Below are 23,596 nucleotides of genomic sequence, written 5' to 3'. Positions count from 1 at the left end.
CTGCAGCTGAAAATGAGAAACCTGAAGGAAGATCATGTGTGAAATAACGACATTCAACATCAGGACAAAACATATTGCATTACTTGTTTTTTCCTGATTTGCCACAAAAGTTTTAAAATTTTCAACATAATTTCTAATGAAATATCTATCTTCTTGTCAAGGAGGAAGTAGAGGAAGAAATGGGGGTTTTTTTGGTTTGTTTACTTTTTTCCTTCTCCTCCCCCTATGATATCTTAATGAGTAATCTATGACCTTTGGAACAATTCTCGTTATCAGTTTTTAAGTCAGAGTTGGTATAGCAGAGCATACTGAAAAAAAAACACATGCTTTTTTTGTATTTATTCTAATTAATTACTTACAGCTTCCCCCAGCACTGGTTTTACTTGCAAAATACTGGAGCATGCTTTCTGCCTACAAAAACAAAAAAGCATAAAGGACAAAATGAACCGGAAGGAAGGTAAAAAGAAATTAACATTCCTAGGGAGTTCCCATTGTGGCTCAGCAATAACAAACACAACTAGTATTGTGAGGATGCAAATTTGATCCCTGGCCTCGCTCAGTGGGTTAAGGATCCAGCGTTGCCGTGGGCTATGATATAGCTTGTGGATGCAGCTTGGGTCCCGCATTGCCGTGGCTGTGGCAATTTGACCCCTAGCCTGGGAACTTCCATATGCTGCAGGTGTGGCCCTAAAAAGCGGAAAAAAAAGAAAAGAAATTAACATTCCTAGAGATTAGCATACTAAGTCAAGTAAGTCAGACAGAAAAAGACAAATACCATATAGTCCACTTATATGTGGAATTTTAAGAGTACAAATGAACTTACCACTTATTTACAAAACAGAAACAGACTCAGACTTTGAAAACAAATGTATGGTTACCAGAGAAGAAGAGCAGAGGGGGAGGGATGGACTGGGGTTTGGGGAGCGGCAAAGGCACATCTTTGTATATGGAATAGATGATCAACAGGGACCTGGTGTATAGAGTAGGGAAACCTACTCCATGTTCTGTGATAACCTGTATGGGAATGGATATGTGCACATGTATGGCTGAATCACTTTACTGGAAGCAGAAATTAACACAACACTGTAAATCAACTCTACTTCAATAAAAGTAGTTTTTTTTTAAAAAAAAAAAAAAAGGACAGAAAAGAGAGAAAAAGAATAAAGTTCAAAAACAACACCCTGGTAAGATGTGGTCTTAAGTATTTAAAAGTATACTTATGCACAGAAAAAAAAAAAAAAAAGCCCAAAAGAATAAACACCAAAATGTATACAATAAGGATAGGAATGGGAGGAGATGATGGGCCAGCATTTTTTAAATCTTTATTTTCTAAACTTTCTACAATAAAAATGTCTTACTTTTGGAATACAAAAAGAAATTAACATTCCAATAAGTAGAAATATCTGAATATCGATGAAACAATGATGACTACTGTAAATGTTTTTGCCCCCCCCTTTCTCCAGCACCCACTCCCCCACCACAGCTGTCTCTGAACCCTCTCCTGCCTTGCATTCAAAAGGCTCCATTCTGTTCTTCCCCTCAACTCTCTCCATATTTCCTCTTCCCTCTTTGTTGTTACTTTTTTTTTTTTCATTGTTACATTTTCCCTTGACCTTTGCCTCTCTTGAAAGAATGTTTGCATCTCTTCAAAGGAAGGATAGTAACACTGGGCCCCAGCAGATAAATAGCTCAAATTGTGTATATTCCAAATGACAGAGGGCTAGGAAAGGTCAGAGTTGCTTTCTTTCTGAATGCCCTGAGTGTGTCCAAATTTGATAGAAACATTTCTCATGTCTTTTATTTCCAATGTTGCATCTTTTGTCTTTTCCAAGTAAACTTAGAATACTTTTCCTTATTCTATTATATTTGTATCCCATTTTAACAGGAACTCTCTGATGTCAAACTCTTATTTAAAAATTCCTAGATTACTTGGAGTGATCAGTGCATAGAAGGATATTAATGTTGAGGAGTATAATCCCTGCTACCATCTTTGACAGCCTATTGTTAGAAGCTCTTTCAATCTAATGTAAAACACATAAAACATGATTCCAAATGCAAATTTCAAATGTATTAGAGAACCATGTGATAGGAAAGAAGATATGAACTGTAAGGACTTCAGTTTGCAGCTCTGACGAATCAATATTTAATAGAAGGGCCATAATCAGAAAGTTTTCCTTTTTAAATTTTCTATCACCACGAGTAAAATGTGGGGGGGGGGGGGGTGGAATGAATATCATGTCATAGGCTAGGTAAATCCACGTTAGGTATATTTTAGAAATATTTTTCACATTTTTTTCTATGATCACTATAATGATTATTATTAAGGAAGATGATGTATTTTAAAGTTAGTTGATCTAGCCATTAAATGTGCAGTAAATAGTGTGAATGGTGACATTATGCAGTTTCCCTGCATATACTGTATTTTACAACCAGTAAAATTCTGCCGAAACACTCGGTTCTTCTCTGCAGTTCAAGGTGAGTGAGATTGGTGCCTGCTAGCATTCTGAGACCCAAAGTTTCCATTATGTTTTGCACTTTTTATCCTAACAAGCTGCTATCTCAATAATCACATAGTGTAATGGAGGCCCATAGTGTGGCCTGAGTGCCATTTGATAACTAATGTTTTTCAGAAGAAAAGCAAATGGTATCCTTTGCTTAGAAAATATCTGTTCTAAGCTGAGGGGTTTTTTGTTTCCCCACAGTGATGGCTGGGCTGACAGGTATGATGTGACAGATGGATATCAGCGAGAAGCTGTTGGTGGAATCACAATCAAGCTCCAATCTCCCGATGTCAAGTGGTTTGATGATTATTATCTGAAGCTCCGGCCAGAAACAAACCTCCGAAACCCTTGGTTTCAAGAATTCTGGCAGCATCGTTTTCAGTGCCGGCTGGAAGGGTTTGCACAGGAAAACAGCAAATACAACAAGACTTGCAATAGTAAGCAGATTTACTGTTTCATTTAAAGTGGATAGGATGAGGCTGCAATTTAAGGAAACTATCATGGGGATGGTGGCTGTTAACCCATTAGAGAAGACGCTTGCATAAAGAGTCTGTATTGCTTCTTAGAATAATAAGAAAAACATGAGTAAATGTTCACTCTGTTAAGATCTCAAACGATTTGATTATTAATATTTAAATCTTCCAAGAAACTGGCATTGTGTTAAAAAGATGATGTGAGCTCCAGAAATGAACTATTCTTCACATCTGTGAAGGCAAGACCTGCATTCTGGTCATTCTGATCATCTTTAGCATTTCACACAGCATAAGGCACAGAGCGAGAGGTTCATGGATGTCTGAAGAATGAATGAGTGGATGATGAAAGAGAGCGCCAATCCCTACTTCCATCAATAAACTATAAAATAATAGCAAGGATTTGCTATGTGCAATTACGATGTTTATGAAGACACAGAACCTAAGCAGAGTCATTCATTCAGTTATTCATCAAATAAGGGTTCACAACATGCCAAACACTGCTTTAGTTATAAGGGTACCAAAGATGAGAAAACGAGTTCCTCCCCTCAAGGAGTCTGGTGTCTAGTTAGGGAAATAGTCATGCCCACAAAAACTGCAATTCAGTGCTGAAAGTGACATAATAAGAGTTTTAAACAAAAGGTTTAGTTAGTTTTATTTGGAGCACATCCGAGGGGACTCTTAACTCCAATAACCAAGCAGAGCCAGTACTGATTTGTAAGTCAACGTCTGACTTATCCCACATTGTGTAACACGTACTTCTTAGGAATTTACAAAGGAGTGAAATGCTTTGTTTGGTGGTATAGTGTCTTTATCATCATGATGCTGGAACACAAGAGTGTACTGGGGCAGTGAGGCTGAAACCCTGGCCCATGCACTAATTCCATTCCACAGAGAAAATGTCACCAAGACCGAAATAAGGAAAGCAGGAACAACGTAGTGAGGTTTTTATAATGCATTTTCTCCCTGAGTTCCCATCCATACTATGTTTTGGCTATCAGTTCATTCTTCTGTGAAATGAATGAGGCAGCAAGTGGTCATTTGTGATTGTGTTTAAATGTCAGTACTTGGTAAAATGAGAACTTGGCAACCTTCTGTCAATTCCTAATTTGGCAGCCTTGGAGGAGGGGGTGTTGGAGTGTGGGATGGTTCTGGCCAGTGAAATCCAGAAATCACAGAAGCCTGGTGTGAGACTACGTTTGCTTCTCTTTTGCTTTAGATATTGCTAATGTTTGTCCAAAATCTTGGAATGCTCATTCATTTCCTTTGTTTTTGTTTTTGACTTTCATGAAAAGGTCTGTGTAAATACACAGGGTTGTGACATGTGTTTCACCATTTCCATTTGCATAGCTGATTTCGTATTTTTGCAGTTCTTTCCCATTTCCAAAGGACACAGTCTCCTTCTCTTGAGATTTGAGGCAGATACGCGCGTCTCTGTGTGGTGATTCTGTGATAACTATACGCAGATACACTGGAAGAGTGAGAGAGGGTAAGAGGTAGATGCAGGCTCCTCTCCAGCTCCCTTTTGCTAAGGAGTTAGTGACAACCCCTAACCAGTGTGGCAAAGTGAATTTCTCCAATTGGTCTTTACCCTCGTTTGTACTTATGTTCTTCCTTCCCTCCTCCTTTTTATCTGAAATGTCTTCTCCTTGAAATAATTCTTTGTTTCTCCTTCTGTTGTTTTTTTTGTTTTGTTTTGTTTTTTTCCTATTGGAGGTCTTAGTGAGATACAGTTCTTGAAAAACCCTTTGATTTCCATGGAAACATTATTTCTATGGAAATTGTTGTGTAATATCCCCCGTTTGAACTTGTTGCCTTAGTCTTTCACAAGCATCCTAATGTGATTTCTTCATTCAGAATCTGTTCCTTATTCCAGGACTGGAAAGAATTCTTTAGCCCCGCCTCCTTGGAATCTTATCTGTCCACAGATATAGTATTTTACATAAAATTTTTTGGACACATATGTAATACTTGTGTTATTTTTCTCAATGAGTATAGCACTATTATTATCCTTATTTTAGAGATAAGAAAATGAAGATTTAGAGAGATAAGATAACTTTCTCAAGAAAACACTAGAACTTAGAATTGAACTCAGATCTGTCTAGGGTTTAGCCAATATGCTCTCTTAAAGACAGATTGTTATAGTTTTAAAAATCACTATCCAATTTGCATTTTAGGAGTTCTCTGTGGCTCAGAGGGTTAAGGATCCATTATTGTCACTGTGGCAGCTTGGGTTGCTGCTGCGGCACAGGTTTGATCCCTGGCTGGGGAACTTCCACATGGCATGGGTATGGCCAAAAAAAAAATGCATTCTATAATAATTAACATATGTTAACAATACAAAAAAGAAAAATAAATCTTAAAATTACTTGTGTGTAACTATGGAATGCAATAATAGATACCCCAGTATTCACTACTCTTTACTTTTGACGTATTTCCTTACGTACCTCAAATATCCTTTCAGTATCTCAATCCCCATCTTCAAAAAGACCCCAAGTAATTTATTTTTATCTGTAACACTACTGAAAATGACTAGCATTTTCCTAAATGTAATTTACTTTCATCAGCAGTGCATAAGACCACCATTTTTGAGTTGGAGTAGTAAGAAATATTAGGAGTTTATAATTCATGGCAGGCAAGAAATCTTCACCTTATTCACTGTCCACAGCACCTAACAGATAGTTCGGTAAACAAAATGACTTGACACAAAGAATGGAAATACCCAGAGCTGAATTACTGCTTATTTTTCCTAGACACTTCTTAAAAGGCAAAATATAAAATCTAGGAGAGGTATATGAATCTGGTCATCTAGAATTAGCAATAGCCTTATAAAGAATGAAGTATAAAAGACAAATACCATATGATATCACTTATAACTGGAATCTAATATCCAGCACAAATGAACATCTCCTTAGAAAAGAAAATCATGGACTTGGAGAAAAGACTTGTGGCTGCCTGATGGGAGGGGGAGGGAGTGGGAGGGATCGGGAGCTTGGGCTTATCAGACACAACTTAGAATAGATTTACAAGGAGATCCTGCTGAATAGCATTGAGAACTTTGTCTAGATACTCATGTTGCCAACAGAATAAAGGGTGGGGGGAAAAATGTAATTGTAATGTATACATGTAAGGATAACTTGATCCCTTTGCTGTACAGTGGGAAAATAAATAAATAAATAAATAAATAAATAAATAAATAAATAAAATTTTAAAAAAAAGAAAAAGAAATAAGGGCCAAAGTAACCCCTACACCCCTTCCCAAAATAAAAGCGACTAATGGAATGACTAATAACATCTGGATGGCAGTCTTTCATATAGCCTCTTCTAGTTTCCCACTGAAGTACTGATGAATACATCAATAACAAAAGCGAAACAAAAGAAAACTCTTAGAAGAATAATCTTAACCAAAACTAACAGACATCAGAATGCCATTGCCTAGAGGACTTCTACTAAATAGCCATAAAGCTGTAAGAAATTAGATGTTGGGGCAACTAGCTAACTATTTAGAAAAAAAGTTGGGGGACCCTCATGATGTCACAACCTGCACATATGTGAACCCACACGTACTCATATATACACACCCACCTCAATGAGTAAAAGAGCTAAGTGTGAAAAACTACAAAGACAAAAAAAACTACTGTAGGGGGCTGAGGAAAGTTGTACTCAGAACAAAAAGAATGATAAAGTATATGAGATCAGGAATATTTGGTGAATTTTAATTAAATAAAACATTTTAAAGTCCTTGTGTTAAGAAACATAATAAACAAAGTTAAAAGGGAAAAAAAAGGCCAATATGACAGTCTAAATATTGATGTGTACTTACAAGAAAAACTCATCCAACTTTATAATATAAATATTAAAAATAGATAACTGTACAATGGATATGTTGGCAAATGCTTCACAGAACAATTAGAAATGAGTAATAAACATAAAAAATTCACTCTCATTGTTACTCATAAAAATGCAAATGTTCTTTTTATCTTTCTATATTCTCCAAGCATTCTAAAATGAGGGTAAGTTATTTCCTTTGCAAAAAATAAAAAGATTTTCAAATTACTATTTTAGAATGTTTCCCACCCACACACACATTTTAGGAAGGCATTTTCATTTATATGTGTATGGTATATGTGTGTGTATGTTGTAGAATGATGTATATATAATCCACAAAATACAAAAATCTTAAGTGAATTTAAGCTTTATGAATATTTTACATAAATATACATCTCTGAACTACCACCCAAAACAATATCAGAAAGTTCTCCCATACCCAATACCAATCAATAATATGCTCCATTAACATAACCTTTTTCAATGCCCATTAGTTTTGCCTAACCTTGTGCATCACATAAATGGAATCTTACATTATTTACTTTTGTGTGTCTGGCCTTTTCCCCTCAAAATAATGTTGTGGAGTTCATCCCCTATTGATACATATATTGTTAGTCTATTCTTTTTTATTGCTGTGTAGTGTTCCTTTGTATGGATATACCAGATTATCATTTCTCCTATAGATGGAAATTTGGATTATTGTTTTAAATATTAAAGCTTTTATGAACATTCTTATATAGCTCTTCTGACAAACATATATACTAATTCCTGTTAGATATATACATAGATATGGAATTGCTAGGTCATAAGCTAAGCATATGTTTAGCTTTAGTAGATACTGCTAAGCAATTTTCCAAACCAATTCAACTAATTTAAACTTCCACTGAAGTGCATAAGACGTCAAGTTGCTTTGCATCCTTCACAACACTGGTATTATCTTTTACACTTTAAGCATTCTGTCAGTATTGAGTTATCATATGGTGATTTTTATTGGCTTTTCCATTACGTGCTATAAAGCTAAGCTCCTTTTCATATGCTTATTGGAAATCGGGGCATGCTCTTTTTTTTTTTTGTCTTTTTGTCTTTTGTCTGTTGTTGCTATTTCTTGGGCCGCTCCTGCGGCATATGGAGATTCCCAGGCTAGGGGTTGAATCGGAGCTGTAGCCACCGGCCTACGCCAGAGCCACAGCAACACGGGATCCGAGCCGCGTCTGCAACCTACACCACAGCTCACGGCAACGCCAGATCATTAACCCACTGAGCAAGGGCAGGGACCGAACCCGCAACCTCATGGTTCCTAGTCGGATTCGTTAACCACTGCGCCACGACGGGAACTCCGGGGCATGCTCTTTTGTAAAGTATCTGTTCTACTCTTTTGCACATTTCTGAGTTGATTACTTTTTATGTCTATTTGAAGAGTTACTCATATTTTGTGGATAGGAGTCTTTTGTTATATATAAGCACCATGAAAATCACCCAATTGGAGTATAGCTTATTACTATTTCCTATCTCTCTCTGGCTTGCTATTTGTTTTCTATTTGTCTAATTTGTTCTTTAATTTTTATTATTCCTTTCTTACTGTCTTCTTTTGGATTAATCAGTATTTTTATTATTCTGTCACCTCTCTGAGCATTTTTGTTTCATCTTGGTACAACTCATTTAGAGTTTTCAAGAGAAATTACTAAATCCTTAATTTAATACAAACTATGCTAAATTGCTTCTTGTTTCCATTCAAAATCTTGCAAATATTTAAGTCTATTTATCCATTCGCTGTTTTAGATATTGCCATATAATCTACTTTTTATATATACTATATATACTTTTGTTATGATTTATTTGATTTGTGATTATTGTTCTAAATGGTCAACAGTGGGTGACAATGGTCACTAACCAGTTTTCTTCACTCTTTCTAGTACTTCCTTGCATTCATCTCTGATTCTTCCAGAGAGTTCTTCCTGAAGAATTTCCTTTGTGGTTTCTTATAATGTAGGTCTACTTCTAATAAATTATATCACCTCTTTCTCAAAGAATACCTTTATTTTTCTCTTTATTTTTTCCAGTTTTATTGAGATACAGCTGACACAAGCACTGCATAAGTTTAAGGTGGACAACATAATGTTTGATTTACCTACCTCATGAAATGAGTACCACAATAGTTTAGTGAACATCCATCATTTCATATAGATACAACATTAAAGAAATAGAAAAAATTATTTTCTCTGTGATAAGAACATTTAGGATTTACTTCTTAACAACTTTCATTTATAATGTACAGTAGTGTTATCTTTATCATGTTATACAGTATTCCTAGTATTTATCTTACATCTGGAAGTTTGTACCTTTTGACTACCTTGATTTTAACCTCCCACCTCTGGTGGCCACAAATATGATCTCTTTTTCTATGAGTTTGTTTTGAAGAATAATTTACCTATAATACTATGTTAGTTCCTGGTATATAACATAGTGATATGATATTTATATACGTTTCAAAATGTATTATTTTTGAAGATATATTTCCTGAGGAGAGCCTTCAATATTGGAAAGTTTTCTTTTGTTTAGTTGTTCTTTCTCAGTTCTTTTTTGCCTTTAGAAACAGCATTCCGGGAGGTGCTGTCACAGTGCGTTGGAAACGAATCTGACTAGGAACCATGAGGTTTTGGGTTTGATCCCTGCTCTTGCTCAGTGGGTTAAGGATCCAGCATTGCTGTGAACTGTGGTGTCAGTCGCAGACACAGCTCAGATCTGGCATTGCTGTGACTCTGGTGTAGGCCACAGCTACAGCTCCGATTAGACCCCTAGCCTGGGAACCTCCATATGCCATGGGTGCAGCCCTAAAAAGACAAAATCAAACAAACAAAAAAAAAACAGCATTCCATTTTTTCCCTTAAGTCCATGATTTCATTGAGAAGTCAGCCATCATTGTTAATGTTGTACCACTGATGGTAATATGTCTTTTTTTTTTCTAGGCTTTTAAGATGGGTTTTTTTTTAAGTTTTTGTTTACTATGATAAAGTGGATGTGATTTCCATTGCATACTTCTTTTTTTAGGGCTTCCAGAGCTTCTTAAGCCTGTGTATTAAAGATTTTCATCTGTTTTGAAAAACTCCCAGACATTATTTCCTGAAACATTCCTTCTGCCACATTTTTCTCTCTGCTCCTTCTAGTACCCAGATACACCTGTTAGATCATTTGACTATGTCTCACACTTGATGTTTTCTCTGGGCTCTCTTTTATATTATTTTCTCTCTGTATGTCAATAATTACCTTAAATATAAATGGACTAACTGCCCCAACCAAAGGATATAGACTGGCTGAATGGATACAAAAACAAGACCCATGTATATGCTGTCTTCGATAGACCCACTTCACTTCTAGGGACACATACAAATTCAAAGTGAGAGGATGGAAGAAAATATTCCATGCAAACAGGAATCAAAATAAAGCTGGAGTAGCAATACTCATATCAGACAAAATAGACCTCAAAATAAATAATATATAAGAGACGAAGAAGGACATTACATAATGATCAAAGGATCAATACAAGAAGAAAATACAACAATTTTAAATATATATGCACCCAACATAGGATCACCTCAATATACAAGGCAATTGCTAATAACCTTAAAAGGAGAAATTGACACTAACACAATAATAGCCAGGGACTTTAACACCCCACTTACAGCAATGGACAGATCATTCAGACAGAAAATCAACAAGGAAGCACAAGCCCTAAATGAAGCATTAGACCAGATGGACTTAATAGATATTTATAGAACATTACATCCATAAGCAGCATAATACACATTTTTCTCAAGTGGACATGGAACATTCTCTAGGATAGATCACATCCTGGGCCACAAATCAAACCTCAGTAACTTTAAGAAAATTGAAATTATATCAAGGATCTTTTCTGACCACAACGCTATATGACTGGAAATCAACGAGAAAAAAACTGCAAAAAACACAAACACATGGAGACTCAACAACATGCTACTAAACAACCAATGGATCACTGAAGAAATGAAAGAGGAAATTTAAAAATACCTAGAAGCAAATGACAACAAAAATACAACACTCAAAACCTATGGGATGCAGCAAAAGCCCTTCTAAGAGGGAAGTTTATAGCAATACAAGCCTACCTAAGCAAACAAGAAAAAGCTCAAATAAACAAGCTAACTTTACATCTAAAGCAGCTAGAGAAAGAAGAGGAGACAAAACCTAAAGTAAGCAGAAGGAAATAAATCATAAAGATCAGAGCAGAAATCAATGAAATAGAAACGAGGAAAACCATAGAAAAGATCAATGAAACTAAAAGCTGGTTCTTTGAAAAGATCTCTCTGTGCTTCAGTTTAACCTTTTTCTATTATCCTTTCTGTGATTTCACTAATTTTTTTCCTATGTCCAGGCTTCTGTTAACCATAATAAAAATTCCTCAATTTCAGGTACGGTGTTTTACAATCCCAGAATGCCCATTTAATTCTTTTTATAGTTTCCAATTTTCTGTTGACGTTCTTCCCATCCATTTTTTCAACCCTTTACTGTATCTGCTTGAATACACTGATTATAGTTATTTTAAGGTCCTTTTTTCCAAATTTTAACATCCAAGATCTTCTGTCAGCCTACTTATATTAACTTATTTTTCTTAGTTCTTGATCATGTTATGTTTCTTGAAACATCTGAAATTATTTTTTTAGCCAGACACTGAGGATAAAAACCATAAAGACTGAATTTTATTTTTTCCTCAGTGACAGTTTGCCTTTTCCAGATTCCAAGAAACTGGGCTGAGTTAAGTTGTAGCAGAAGATAGAAATTGCCAGCCTCTGGTTAGGAATATCTTTACAGGGCAATTGTCATGGAATTTTAATTGAGAGTTTAGCTGGTATACTCCCTGCTCTAAATACCTGACTCAGATTTTTACTATTTTTGAGTTTTGCTCTCTAGCCTCCTGCACCATGCTGTTTCTGAATCGGGCATGAGAAAAAAAATTATTGAAGTTTGAGCACGTTTCATCCTCAAGTGGTGCTTTGCTTCCAAATATTACCAAAAAAATGGGAGATTTCAGTCTTCTCCTTCAAAAACATGAGCTTCTCATGCAGTTTCCAGAATCAGAAAGTGAATCACAAGGTCAAATGGCTATCATGAATTTAGGGCTCCTGTTATAAACTGACATACCAGATTATTTCAATATCCAAAAGTTTTTAGGTTTCTCTTTTTCCAGCAATGTCATAAACTAGGTGGGATTACACCACCCCCTCTTCCAGCCACAATTCATATCTTTTCCCACAACTTCAGAGTGTGATGTAATTAGTTAAGATGAGGACATACTGAAGAAGGGTGGGATTATAATCCAATACAACAGGTGTCTTTATAAAAAGAAGAGAAAGGTCACAGAAAGAGAGACATGCTGGGAAAATGGCATGGGAAGACATAGCAATAACTTGAGTGATGCAGCAAGAAGCCAATAAATGCCAAGGATTGACAGCCACCACAGAAATTAGAAGGCAAGGGATATTCTACCCAGCATCACAGAGGGCTTATAGCCCTGCTGACACCTTGATTTCAAATTTTAGCTTCCAGAACTGGGAGAGAATAAATTTATGCTGTTTGAGGCCACATAATTCATGGTACTTTGCTATGGCAGCACTAGGAAACATGCTCCTTCATTTAGACCAAGCTGGATCATCAGTCTGGGTCCAGAAAATACGGATTCCCTGAGACAATAAAGCAACTGGTAACATCTGTCCACTTTTGCAAGCTTCCTCTCTGTTACCTGATTTTTCTCTTTGTTCCCTCCATATACTTTCATGGCCTTTTGCTTTGGTTTTTGCATTTCTTTGACCTTTTAAACTTATGCAATAAAAGAATTTTCATTTGCCTTCTTCTCTATCCTACTTAACACCTGAAGTTCCTCATTTACTCTATTCTTTTTGTTTTTTCAATGAATTGTATTATATTTATAGTTATACAACCATCATAACAACCTAATGTTACAACATTTCCATCCCAAGCCCCAGCTCATCCCTCCCCCTGAAACTGTCTTCTTTGGTAACCATGTAAGTTTTTAAAAGTCTATGAGGCAGTTTCTGTTCTGCACAGAAGTTCATTGTATCCTTTTTATAGATTCCACACATAAGTGATAGCATATGATGTTTTGTGTCTCACTAACTTCACTTAGCATGAATATTTCTAGGTCCATCCATGTTACTGCAAATGCCATTATTTCATTCCTTTTATGGCTGAGTAATATTCCATTGCATATATGTACCACATCTTTATCCACTCCTCTGTCAATGGACATTTTAGGTGTTTCCATTTGGCTATTGTATAGAGTGCTGCAATGAAGACTGGGGCACAAGAGTCTTTTCAAGACACGGTTTTCTCTGGATAGATGCCCAGAAGTGGGATTGCTGTATCAAATGGAAAATCTATTTTTTAGTTTTTTGTGCATCCTCCACAGAGTTTTCCACAGTGGTTATGCCAATTTACATTCCCACCAACAGTGTAAGAGGGTTCCCTTTTCTCCACACCCTCTCCAGCATGTATTGTTTGCAGACTTTTTGATGATGGCCATTCTAGTTGGTGTAAGGTGGAACCTCACAGTAGTTTTGATTCACATCTTTCTGATAGTGATGTTGAACATTTTTTGATGTGTTTTTGGCAGTCTCTATGTCCTCTTTGGAGAATTGTCTGTTTAGACCTTCTGCCTATTTTTTGATGGGTTTTTTTTTGGTTTGTTTTTGTTTTTTGGTTTTGAGCTGAGAAGGTGTTTATATATTTTGGAGATTAATCCCTTGTCAGTCACTTCATTTGCAAATATTTTCTAGCATTATGTGCATTATCTTTTTTGTTTTGTTTTGTTTGTTTTGTTTTGTTTAGGGTTTCCTTTGCTCTGAAAAGCTTAAATTTAATTAGATACCATTTGTTTATTTTTTTTTTATTGTCATTACTCTAAGAGGTTTATCTGAGAAGATACTGCTGTGGATTATGTCAAAGAGTGTTCGGCCTATGTTTTCCCCTAAGAGTTTTATAGTATCTGGTCTGATACTTAGATCTTTAATCCATTTTGAGTTTATTTTTGTGTATGATGTTAGGGAGTATTCTAATTTCATTCTTTTACATGTAGCTGTCCAGTTTTTCTCACCACCACTTATTGAAGGGACTATCTTTTCTCCATTGTATATTCTTGCCTCCTTTGTCATAGATTAGTTGACTGTAGGTGTGTGGGTTTAAATATGGGCTTTCTACCCATGATCTATATTTCTGTTTCTGTGCCAGTACTATACGGTTTTGATAACTGTAGCTTTGTAGTATAGTCTGAAGACAGGGAGCCTGATTCCTCCAGCTCCATTTTTCTTAGGACGACTCTGGCTATTCCATGTCTACTGGACTTCCAAACAAATTTTAAAATATTTTGTTCTAGTTCTGTGAAAAATGCAATTGGTAATTTGATAGGGATTGCAATGAAACTATAGATTGCCTTGGGTAGTATAGTCATTTTGACAATATTGATTCTTCCAATCCAAGAGCATAGTATATCAATCCATCTGTTTGTGTCATCTTTAATTTCTTTCATCAGCATCTCATAGTTTTCAGAGTACAGGTCTCTATCTCTTTAGGTAGGTTTATTCCTAGGTATTTTAATCTTTTTGATGTGATGGTGAAAGGGATTATTTCCCTAATCTCTCTTTCTGGTTTTTCATTGTTGGTATATAGAAATGCGGTCAATTTTTGTTTATTAATTTTGTATCCTGCAACTTTGTCAAATTCATTGATGAGGTCTAACAGTTTTCTGGTAGCATCCTTAGGATTTTCTAGGTATAGTATCATGTTATCTGCAAACTGATAGTTTTACTTCTTCCTTTCCAGTTTGGATTCCTTTGATTTCTTCTTCTTCTCTGATTGCTGTGGCTAGGGACTTCCAAAACTGTGTTAAATAGTAGCAGTGAAAGTGGAAATCCCTGTCTTGTTCCTGATCTCAGTGGGAATTCTTTCAGCTTTTCACCATTGAGAATGATGTTAGCTGTGGGTTTATCATATATGGCCTTTATTATGTTGAGGTAGGTTCCCTCTCTGTCCACCTTCTGGAGGGTTTTTATCAGAAATGGGTTTTGGATTTTGTCAAAAGCTTTTTCTGCATCTCTTGAGAGGATCATAAGATATTTATTCTTCGGTTTGTTAATGTGGTGTATCACACTGATTGATTTGCAGATACTGAAAAATTTTTGCATCCCTGGGAAAAATCCCACTTGATCATGGTGTACAGTCCTTTTAAAGTATTGCTGGATTTGGTTTGCTAGTATTTTGTTGAGTATTTTTGCATCCATGTTCATCAGTGATATTGGCCTGTGATTTTCTTTTTCTGTGGTATCTGTCTGCTTTTGATATCAGGTGATGGTGGCCTCATAGAATGAGTTTGGGAGTGTTCCTTTCACTGCAAATTTTTGGAATAGTTCCAAAAGGACAGATGTTAACTCTTCTCTAAATTTTTTGATAGAATTCACCTGTGAAGCCATCTGGTCCTGGACTTTTGTTTGTTGAAAGTTTTTTAATCACAGTTTCAATTTCAGAACTTGCAACTGGTACATTCATCTTTTCTATTTTGTCTTGTTTTAGTTTTGTAAGATTGTACTTTTCTGATAATTTGTCCATGTTTTTTTAGTTTGTCTGCTTTATTGGTATATAGTTGCTTGTAGTAGACTCCTATGATCCTTTGTATTTCTGTGATATCTGTTGTAATTTCTCATTTTTTTTTTCTTTTTAGGGCTGCACTTGTGGCATATGAAGTCCCAGGCTAGGGGCTGAATCAGAGCTACAGTTCTGGCCTATGCCATGGCCACAGCAACACCAGATCTGAGCTGCAGCTACAACCTACACCACAGCTCATGGCAATGCCAGATCCCCGACCCACTCAGCAAGGCCAGGGATCGAACCTGCAACCTCATGGATACTAGTCAGATTCATTTCTGCAGAACCACAATGGGAACTCCTTTTCATTTCTAATTTTATTAATTTGAGTCCTCTCTCTTTTTTTCCTTTATGAGTCTATCTAAGGGTTTATCAATTTTGTTGGTCTTTTCAAAGGACTAGCTTTTACTTTCATTGAACTTTTTTACAGTTTTCTTTATTTCTATTTCATTTATTTCTGCTCTGATCATTATGATTTCTTTCCTTCTGCTAACTTTGGGTTTTGTCTGTTCTTCTTTTTCTAGTTGTTTATGTCTTGGACTGTTCTGTTTTTGTTGTCATTTGCTTCTAGGTAGTTTTTAATTTCCTCTTTGATTTCTACAGTGATCCACTGGTTATTTAGTAGCATGTTGTTCAGTATTCAAGTGTTTGTGTTTTTTGGCAGTTTTTTCTCTGTTGCTGATTTCAAGTCAAACAGCGTTGTAGTCAGAAAAGATGCTTGATATGATTTTAATTTTCTTAAATTTACCAAGGCTTCATTTGTGGCCCAGAATGTGATCTGTCCTTGAGAATGTCCCATGTGCACTTGAGAAGAATGTGTATTTTTTTGTTTCTTTTCCCAGACTGCTTTCAATATTTTCTCTTTGCCTTTAATTTTGGTCAGTTTGATTAATATGTGCACTAGGGTGTTCCTCATTGGGTCTATTTTCTATGGTACCCAGGCTTCCTGGATTTGAGTGAGTGATTCTTATCCCATGTTAGGGAAGCTTTTGGCTATTTTAAAATATTTTCTCTGGCCCTTTCTCTCTCTCTTCTCCTTCTGGAACCACTATGATACAGATGCTGGTGCATTTTAACATTGTCCCAGAGTTCTTATAGACTGTCTTCATTTCTCTTCAACCTTTTTTCACTTTCTGTTCCATGTCAGCAATTTCCACCAATCCATCTTCCATCTTGCTCATTAATTCTTCTGCCTCCTGTATTCTGCTGTTGGTTCCTTCCAGTGAATTTATTTCAGTTATTGTTTTTGCATCTCTGCTTGTTTAATCTTTAATAAATCTTCTATTTCTTTTCTCTATGTTTCCTGTAATTTATCCATCTTTTCCTCCAGTTTATTTCTAAGATCTTGAGTCATCTTTACTACCATTAGTCTAAATTCTTTTTCATGGAGGTTGGTAATCTCTAGATCACTTAGCTGTTTTTCTGTTGTTTTTTGTTGTTGTTGTTGTTCTCTTATTCCCTTATCTGAGTCATAATTCTCTGCCTTTTGGATAGATTTTTGCTGTGGTTCCTTTTTGCAGACAATAGGGTTGTAGCCTCTCTTACTTCTGATGTCTGCCCCCCTTTGTGGCTAAAATTGGTGTGGGGGGCTTGCTGCAAGCTTCCTGATGGGAGGAACTGGTGCCTGCCCACTATTAGGTGAAGCTGATTCTTATCCCTTTGGTGGATGGGGTTTTGTATCTGGGTGTGATTAGAGGTGGCGGTGTGCCTTGGGGGATCTTTAGGCAGCATATTTGCTGATGGGTAGCGTTTGTTCCCACCTGGTTTGTTGTTTGGCTTGGGGCTTCTCAGCCCTGATGGGTGGGGCCAGATTTTTCCAAAATGGCCACCCCTAGAGGAGTTCATGCTGATGATTATTCCTAAGATCTCTGCCTCCAATGTCCTTTCCCCACAATGAGCCACAGTCACCACCTCTTCTCCCAGGAGATCCTCTAAGAACTGTAGGCAGGTCTGACCCAGATTCCTATGGAAACTCTGCTGTGGCCTGGGACCCAGTGCACATGAAAGCCTGCATGCACCTTTCAAGAGTGGAGCTCCTGCACACAAGCCCTGCTGACCCTCAATGCCAGATGCTCTGGGGGCTCCTCTTCCCAATGTCAGATCCCCAGGCATGGGAATCTGACATGGGGCTCAATACTCTCACTCACATGGGTGAGCCTCTGCAATATAATTACTTTCCAGTTTGTTGGCCGCCCACTCGGTGGGTATAGCTTTGTTTATATCACATAATCACCCCTGCTACAATCTCAATGTGGCCTCCTCTTTGTCTTCTGGAGTAGGATATCTTTCTTGATAGTTTCCAGTCTATTTTGTTGAAGCTTGTTCAGCAGTTGGTTATAATTCTTTTGCTTTTATAAGAGAAGATGAGCTCCAGTCCTTCTACTCCACCATCTTAATCCCGTCTCCTCATGGGTTTTTATCTCTAGAGATACAGGTGCAGAAACTAAACCATAAAGGCAGCTAGAGATGTACTCAAGGTAACCCACCTGTTCAGTGGGAGTGATGGGAACCAACACCCTTCTCCTGCCCCTGGGGTCAGCAAGGATCCTTCTACCTGACTCTCCTGTCTGCTTATGCCACAGGATTCTGGTCCAGCCAAATCTGTTCCAAGACACCCCACTACTCTTTATTCTTAATTGCCACTACCTTACCATCCCAATTTTAATGTGTAAAATTTGTAATTTACAATGTCTAAAATGTTTAAATTTTTTTGCTAAGTTTTTGTTTTCAAGCATTTAAAAACTTAAATCAAAATATTACTATAGCCCTTAAATGTTTTAACTATGTGGTATTGTTAGAACACAGATTTATCTACTATTAACAGTGAGCCTTAGAGTTTCTGCTGTGGCGCAGCAGTAATGAACCTGATTAATATCCATGAGGATGCAAGTTCGATCCCTGGCCTTGCTTAGTGGATTAAGGATCCGGCATTGTCATGACCTGCGATATAGATTGCAGACACGGCTCAGACCTAGGGTTCTTGTGGCTGTGGTGTAGGCCACCAGCTGCAGCTCCAATTTGAACCCTAGCCTGGGAACTTCCATATGCTGTGGGTACAGCCCAAAAAAAAAAAGTGAGCCTGATTTACTTGAATTGCACAATTATGTTAGACTTAAATTATAAATTAAATGAATAATAATAAATTAAAAGTATTAAGAATATAATTTAATTCTTCTAATTGTTCATTTAAATAACCCAGTAATAAAAGCTATAGAGAATTAAAATAAAACTGTTTTCTAGTAACCATTATTTGGAACTAATTTAAGGACCTATTTCCTTTATAGTTATACTGCCACCCACTAACATTCACTTAACATCTCCCTTCTATGATTTTCCCGTCACCTCCAGTAACTTCCAGTGGTGTCATTTAGGACATTAACACACAAACATTCTCACTTCAATGTCCCAAGGGCACCTCAAATTTATATATATACATTTGCCTCATTATAACTCCTCCATCCACAGCCCCAAACTTTGAGTTCCTTCTTCTTGCTTCTCCAATGTAAGTAAATGATACACTCATGCACCCTGTCTCCCAAGATGTGGGACTAAGGGATCCTCCTGTATTCCCTTCCTCTCATCCTCAAGGCCAAATGGTGACCAAATATGGTGAATTTTGTTGTTTGAATATCTTCCACATCTGTCCCTCCTTCTCATTTTTGCCTGAATTCAAATCTTCATATTCCTGCTGTGGTTTCGTTCTTTATTATCTCTCATCTCCCTGTTTAATCTTTTTGATACCAGCTTCCTCTTCCTCCATTTTTATGCTGAAAACTAGTCCCCAACGTGTCTATCTGAAGACTAAGTCTCATCACATTACCACTATTTTTAAAGATCATCTTTGATTCCACAGTGTCTACAAAAAGGAATCCCAACTCTTTTGCTCCAGTCAAAAAGTTTCAAATTCATCGTTTACATTTTTCAAATCTCATCTTTTAGTCCATAAACCCATGAAGTCAATGCTCCAGCCACTTCACAGATTGTGCCCATCCGTTTTCAAGTGGCATGCCCACTCCAGTCCCAGTGCCTTGCCCATGCTGAGTCTTGCTCAGTGAAAAGCCTGCCTCAAGATGTTTGTCACCTCCACTGAGCTCACATTCTCCTGGTTTCTAAATCCAGTCAGCTGCCCTTCACATTTCATTTCCTGTGCATTTTTGTTTTCTTTTTGTCAATACAATCCAGATATTGAACACAGATCCTCCACTTCCTTTACTTTCATTTTTTATTTTATTTTACCAAGTAACCACTCACACAGGCAGCTATGTGTATGCCAAATTACTATCGACAAAATGAGAACCAGACAAATGGGTTCAGAGGGACATAAAAGTATTTCGGCCCTGAGGGCATTTCTAGGGTTCTAATAATGTTCTATTTCTTGAGCCAGGATATGTTTATTTTGAGAAAAATTAATGTATAGTTACGGGGTTTTTTTTTTCATTTTTCTGTGTTAATGTTTAATTTAATAAGAGTTTACCTTAAGCTTCCCCATCCAAATAAAAGTCCTATGGTCACTATATCTAGTCTAATATTTCTTCCAGTCCACATTTTTCCACAGTAATCTGCCACACACACTCCCACTTCCCCTCCAGCTTTCTGCCACCAAGTTGATTGATTCATCTATTTTTCTTTCTCTGTAATCCTTACTTCTCAATAGTTCTACAAACCAAAATAAATAAGTTACTTTGCCACACGGAAGGCCAATTACTCCAAAGAAAAACAATGATGCCATTCCCCACAGGGGATAAAGCTGCTAGAGCAATGTGATTTTTTCCAATGTATTACACTCGCTTATAAATAGAAATTTCACATTGTTACACCAGCATGTAAACATGCTATGTGCCTCTCTCTCCATTAAACTGCATATTTCTGGAGAAGAGAAAAATGTCTTACTCACCTCTGCTTTCCAAATTCCTAGCACAATGCCTTGCATATAGCAAGTACTTAACACATATTGTTAAATAAATGTTCCTTTATTTCTCTTAGACCTATGTAGGGTTAAATGGCTAGAGGACCTAGAACAGTGGTTCCCACTCTGTGGGCTGCAGGTGCCAGGGGTGACTGTTGATATGTTGACTGGGTCTAGAATTCTCACGTGGTTAAGCACTGTCATTAGACTGAACTATGCCTTGTATATCCTTGTGAGAACATGTGTGTGTTTATACACACATGTACCTTATTTTTATCCATAAGTTGTTGCAGTTAAGAAATTATAAATTAATTTTTAAATTACTGAAATCATAATAGTTTCTTGTTACCATGTGTTTTCCACAACAAAAGATACTAAAAGTACAAATAACATTTATAAAGGGTATGGTATTTTCTTGATTTAAAAAGGTTAGTTCTACTAGTGGGGAGGTGTTTCTTTTCCCTTTCTGTTACAGTAAGGTTCCATCTGGAAGTGTCCACGTTTTCTCTGATAAAGATGCATCACAAGGATTTAAGGTGGGTTAGTTACAGGACAGTTCCCTATGCATCCCAATTTTTTTATGCCATCTTGTTTGCTTTTAGAATATTTATTAGTGGTTTAGCCATTGCTAAAAACACTTCAGCATCTCTCAGTCTAAAATACAAATGAAAAAGCCAAAATGGTACATCTAGAGGAAGTAATTGTCTGATAAGAGTAGCTAACCTATAGGAAAACTATTATAAGGATCAAACAAAATAAACAGACACAGCAACACCCCCAGACTAGAGATGCCTCATCCTTGGAGTATATTAACATTTTCAAGATTGCACTTGGAAAGGAAATTAAACCAGATGAAAACAGGATTCTTTAATTAATGTATTTAAATTATTACATTCTTTATCCATTTTTCTAGAGATTTACCATGTGCATCAACATGCTGGAAAAGGACAAATCCCACTGCTATAAAAAATTTAATAGTTCCTTAATTATTTAAATAATTCCTTTTTTTGACTTAGAAAACTCTTTTAGGAGTTCCCGTTGTGGTGCAGTGGTTAACGAATCCGACTAGGAACCATGAGGTTGCGGGTTCGATCCCTGGCCTTGCTCAGTGGGTTGACGATCCGGCGTTGCCGTGAGCTGTGATGTAGGTTGCAGACGCGGCTCGGATCCTGCGTTGCTGTGGCTCTGGTGTAGGCTGGTGGCTACAGCTCCGATTAGACCCCTAGCCTGGGATCTCCATATGCCGTGGAAGCGGCCCTAGAAAAGGCAAAAAAAAAAGAAAAAAAGAAAACTCTTTTATGTGAATAAAATGTTATCTCTTTGCATACTGGAGTTCTACCTAAGATTCTATTTATTAAAATAGGTAAATAACTCCTTTTTTTGTTGTTGTTTTACTATCAACTCACCTTCTTATGTAATGCTGATTAGCACACACATCAGGAAAGACTATGCTGGAACAATATTAATAACCATACATTGAAGAAGGGATTTCACATTACACTAGTGTATGTGGTAAAATTTGCTGGGAAGAAGACTATGTCTGTCGATCAACCAAAAAATTAAGTTAATTAGAATTTGACATGACAGTTTGGCTTAATGTAATTCCTGGGTTTTTTACATTTTGATACTTTTCACTGCTAGGGGACATAAAAACTTCTTTATCTTGAAGTCTGCTTTAAGGAAATGGAACACAGAGCCAGATACTAATATATCAAAGTTTTGAGAAACACAAACTGTCACATTTCTTATTTCAATTCCAGCGTTTACAAAATCAGAGTAATTATCCATCCAAGTAAGTGTTAGTGCATGTAGTTTTCCGTGATGAATATTCACCATCAAAAAAGTACCCAAAGAGATTCCCAGAAGACAGTTCTTTCACTAGAAACTGCAAAGGCTTCCAAACTCTCAATACACTGAAACTGGAACCCAAGACATATGAAAGATATTTTAAAATAAACCAAAGAGAGAACTGATAAGCTTGCTGAATCAGTAACTTGAGGCACTGGACTTAAGATTCAGAAGATGTATATTAAAAAAAAACAAAAACAAAACCCTTAACCTATAGCCACTACTAGGTCTCCCTGAGTCTCAGTCTTTTCATATGTGAGATGAGGATAATTATTATGAACAATACCTAACTCAAAACTCTAGAGAGGCTTAAATATGATGATATATGATGATGGGGAAAAAATGCCTGCTTCCAACAATGATGACATAATAAAGACTTGGGAGTTCCCGTTGTGGTTAGCAGTAACGAACCCAACAAGTATCCATGAGGAAGCAGGTTTGATCTCTGGCCTTGCTCAGTAGCTTAAGGATCTGGTGTTGCCCTGAGCTGTGGCACAGGGCACAGACATGGCTCAGAGCTGGTGTTGTGGTGGTGGTGGTACAGGCTGACAGCTATAGCTCCAATTCGACCCTTAGCCTGGGAACTTCCATAGGCCGTGAATGGCACCCTAAAAAGACCAAAAAAAAACTAAATGAAATTTAAAAAATGAAATAATAGAGGCTGGATTTACTCCCCTGCTTGAAATAACAATACCACCAAAATAAGAGAAAGTCTATAAACAGTTTTCAAGACACTGGACATTAAGCAGTGGAGCACAGTTAATTCTTAAGAGACAAGAAATAAATGAAATGAGCCCTCTGAGTGAAGAAGATGGAACTGTGAGTTCACAGAGACCAAAGAAGCCAGAGTTCACAGAGCAGGGCATGAAGAGAGAACTCTGGGGACCTGCAGAGGCTCCCTCTTGAGTATTTGATTGAGTACTGATCACTACCTGCACAGGAAGATAATACCTGAAACCTTGGAAAGAACCACCCCTGAAGGATTAGAGAGAAGAATGCTTCTGGCACCCATATTAAACAACAAACAGTATCTGTCCCCAGCAATCAGACCAGAAAAACTTACAGTTCACTGGGCTAATACAACACTTAGGAGAATTTTATAGCATTAACTTGCTATATTAGGAAAAAAAACGTCAACTCAATGAACACAGACCCATCTCAAGAAATTTGGAAAAGAAGAACAAAGTCAACCCAAAGTAAGTAGAAGAAAGAAAGTAATAGATCAGAGTGAAAAATCAATGAAATACAAAACAGAAACACAACAGGGCAAATCAGTGAAACTAACGCTTGGTTTTTTGAAAAAAAATCAGTAAACTTAAAAAAAATAATAATAAAGAGAGAGAAAACACAAATTACCA

At 36.8% G+C, this 23,596-nt stretch overlaps 1 protein-coding gene across 1 annotated transcript in view; it reads left to right on the top strand.

The window, feature by feature from the left end:
* Positions 1 to 23,596, top strand: part of GRM5 (glutamate metabotropic receptor 5) — a 519,570-nt gene that overhangs the window by 379,160 nt on the left and 116,814 nt on the right. The window contains exon 4 of the mRNA XM_047753813.1: positions 2,703 to 2,938. Within this exon, the coding sequence (XP_047609769.1) occupies positions 2,703 to 2,938 (236 nt within the window). The remainder of the gene's footprint in view (positions 1 to 2,702; positions 2,939 to 23,596) is intronic.

Source organism: Phacochoerus africanus, chromosome 11 (genome assembly GCF_016906955.1).
Source record: "Phacochoerus africanus isolate WHEZ1 chromosome 11, ROS_Pafr_v1, whole genome shotgun sequence".
NCBI lineage: Eukaryota > Metazoa > Chordata > Mammalia > Artiodactyla > Suidae > Phacochoerus > Phacochoerus africanus.
The sequence above is the reverse complement of the archived record's forward strand: the minus strand, read 5'-3'. Positions and strand labels throughout refer to the sequence as shown.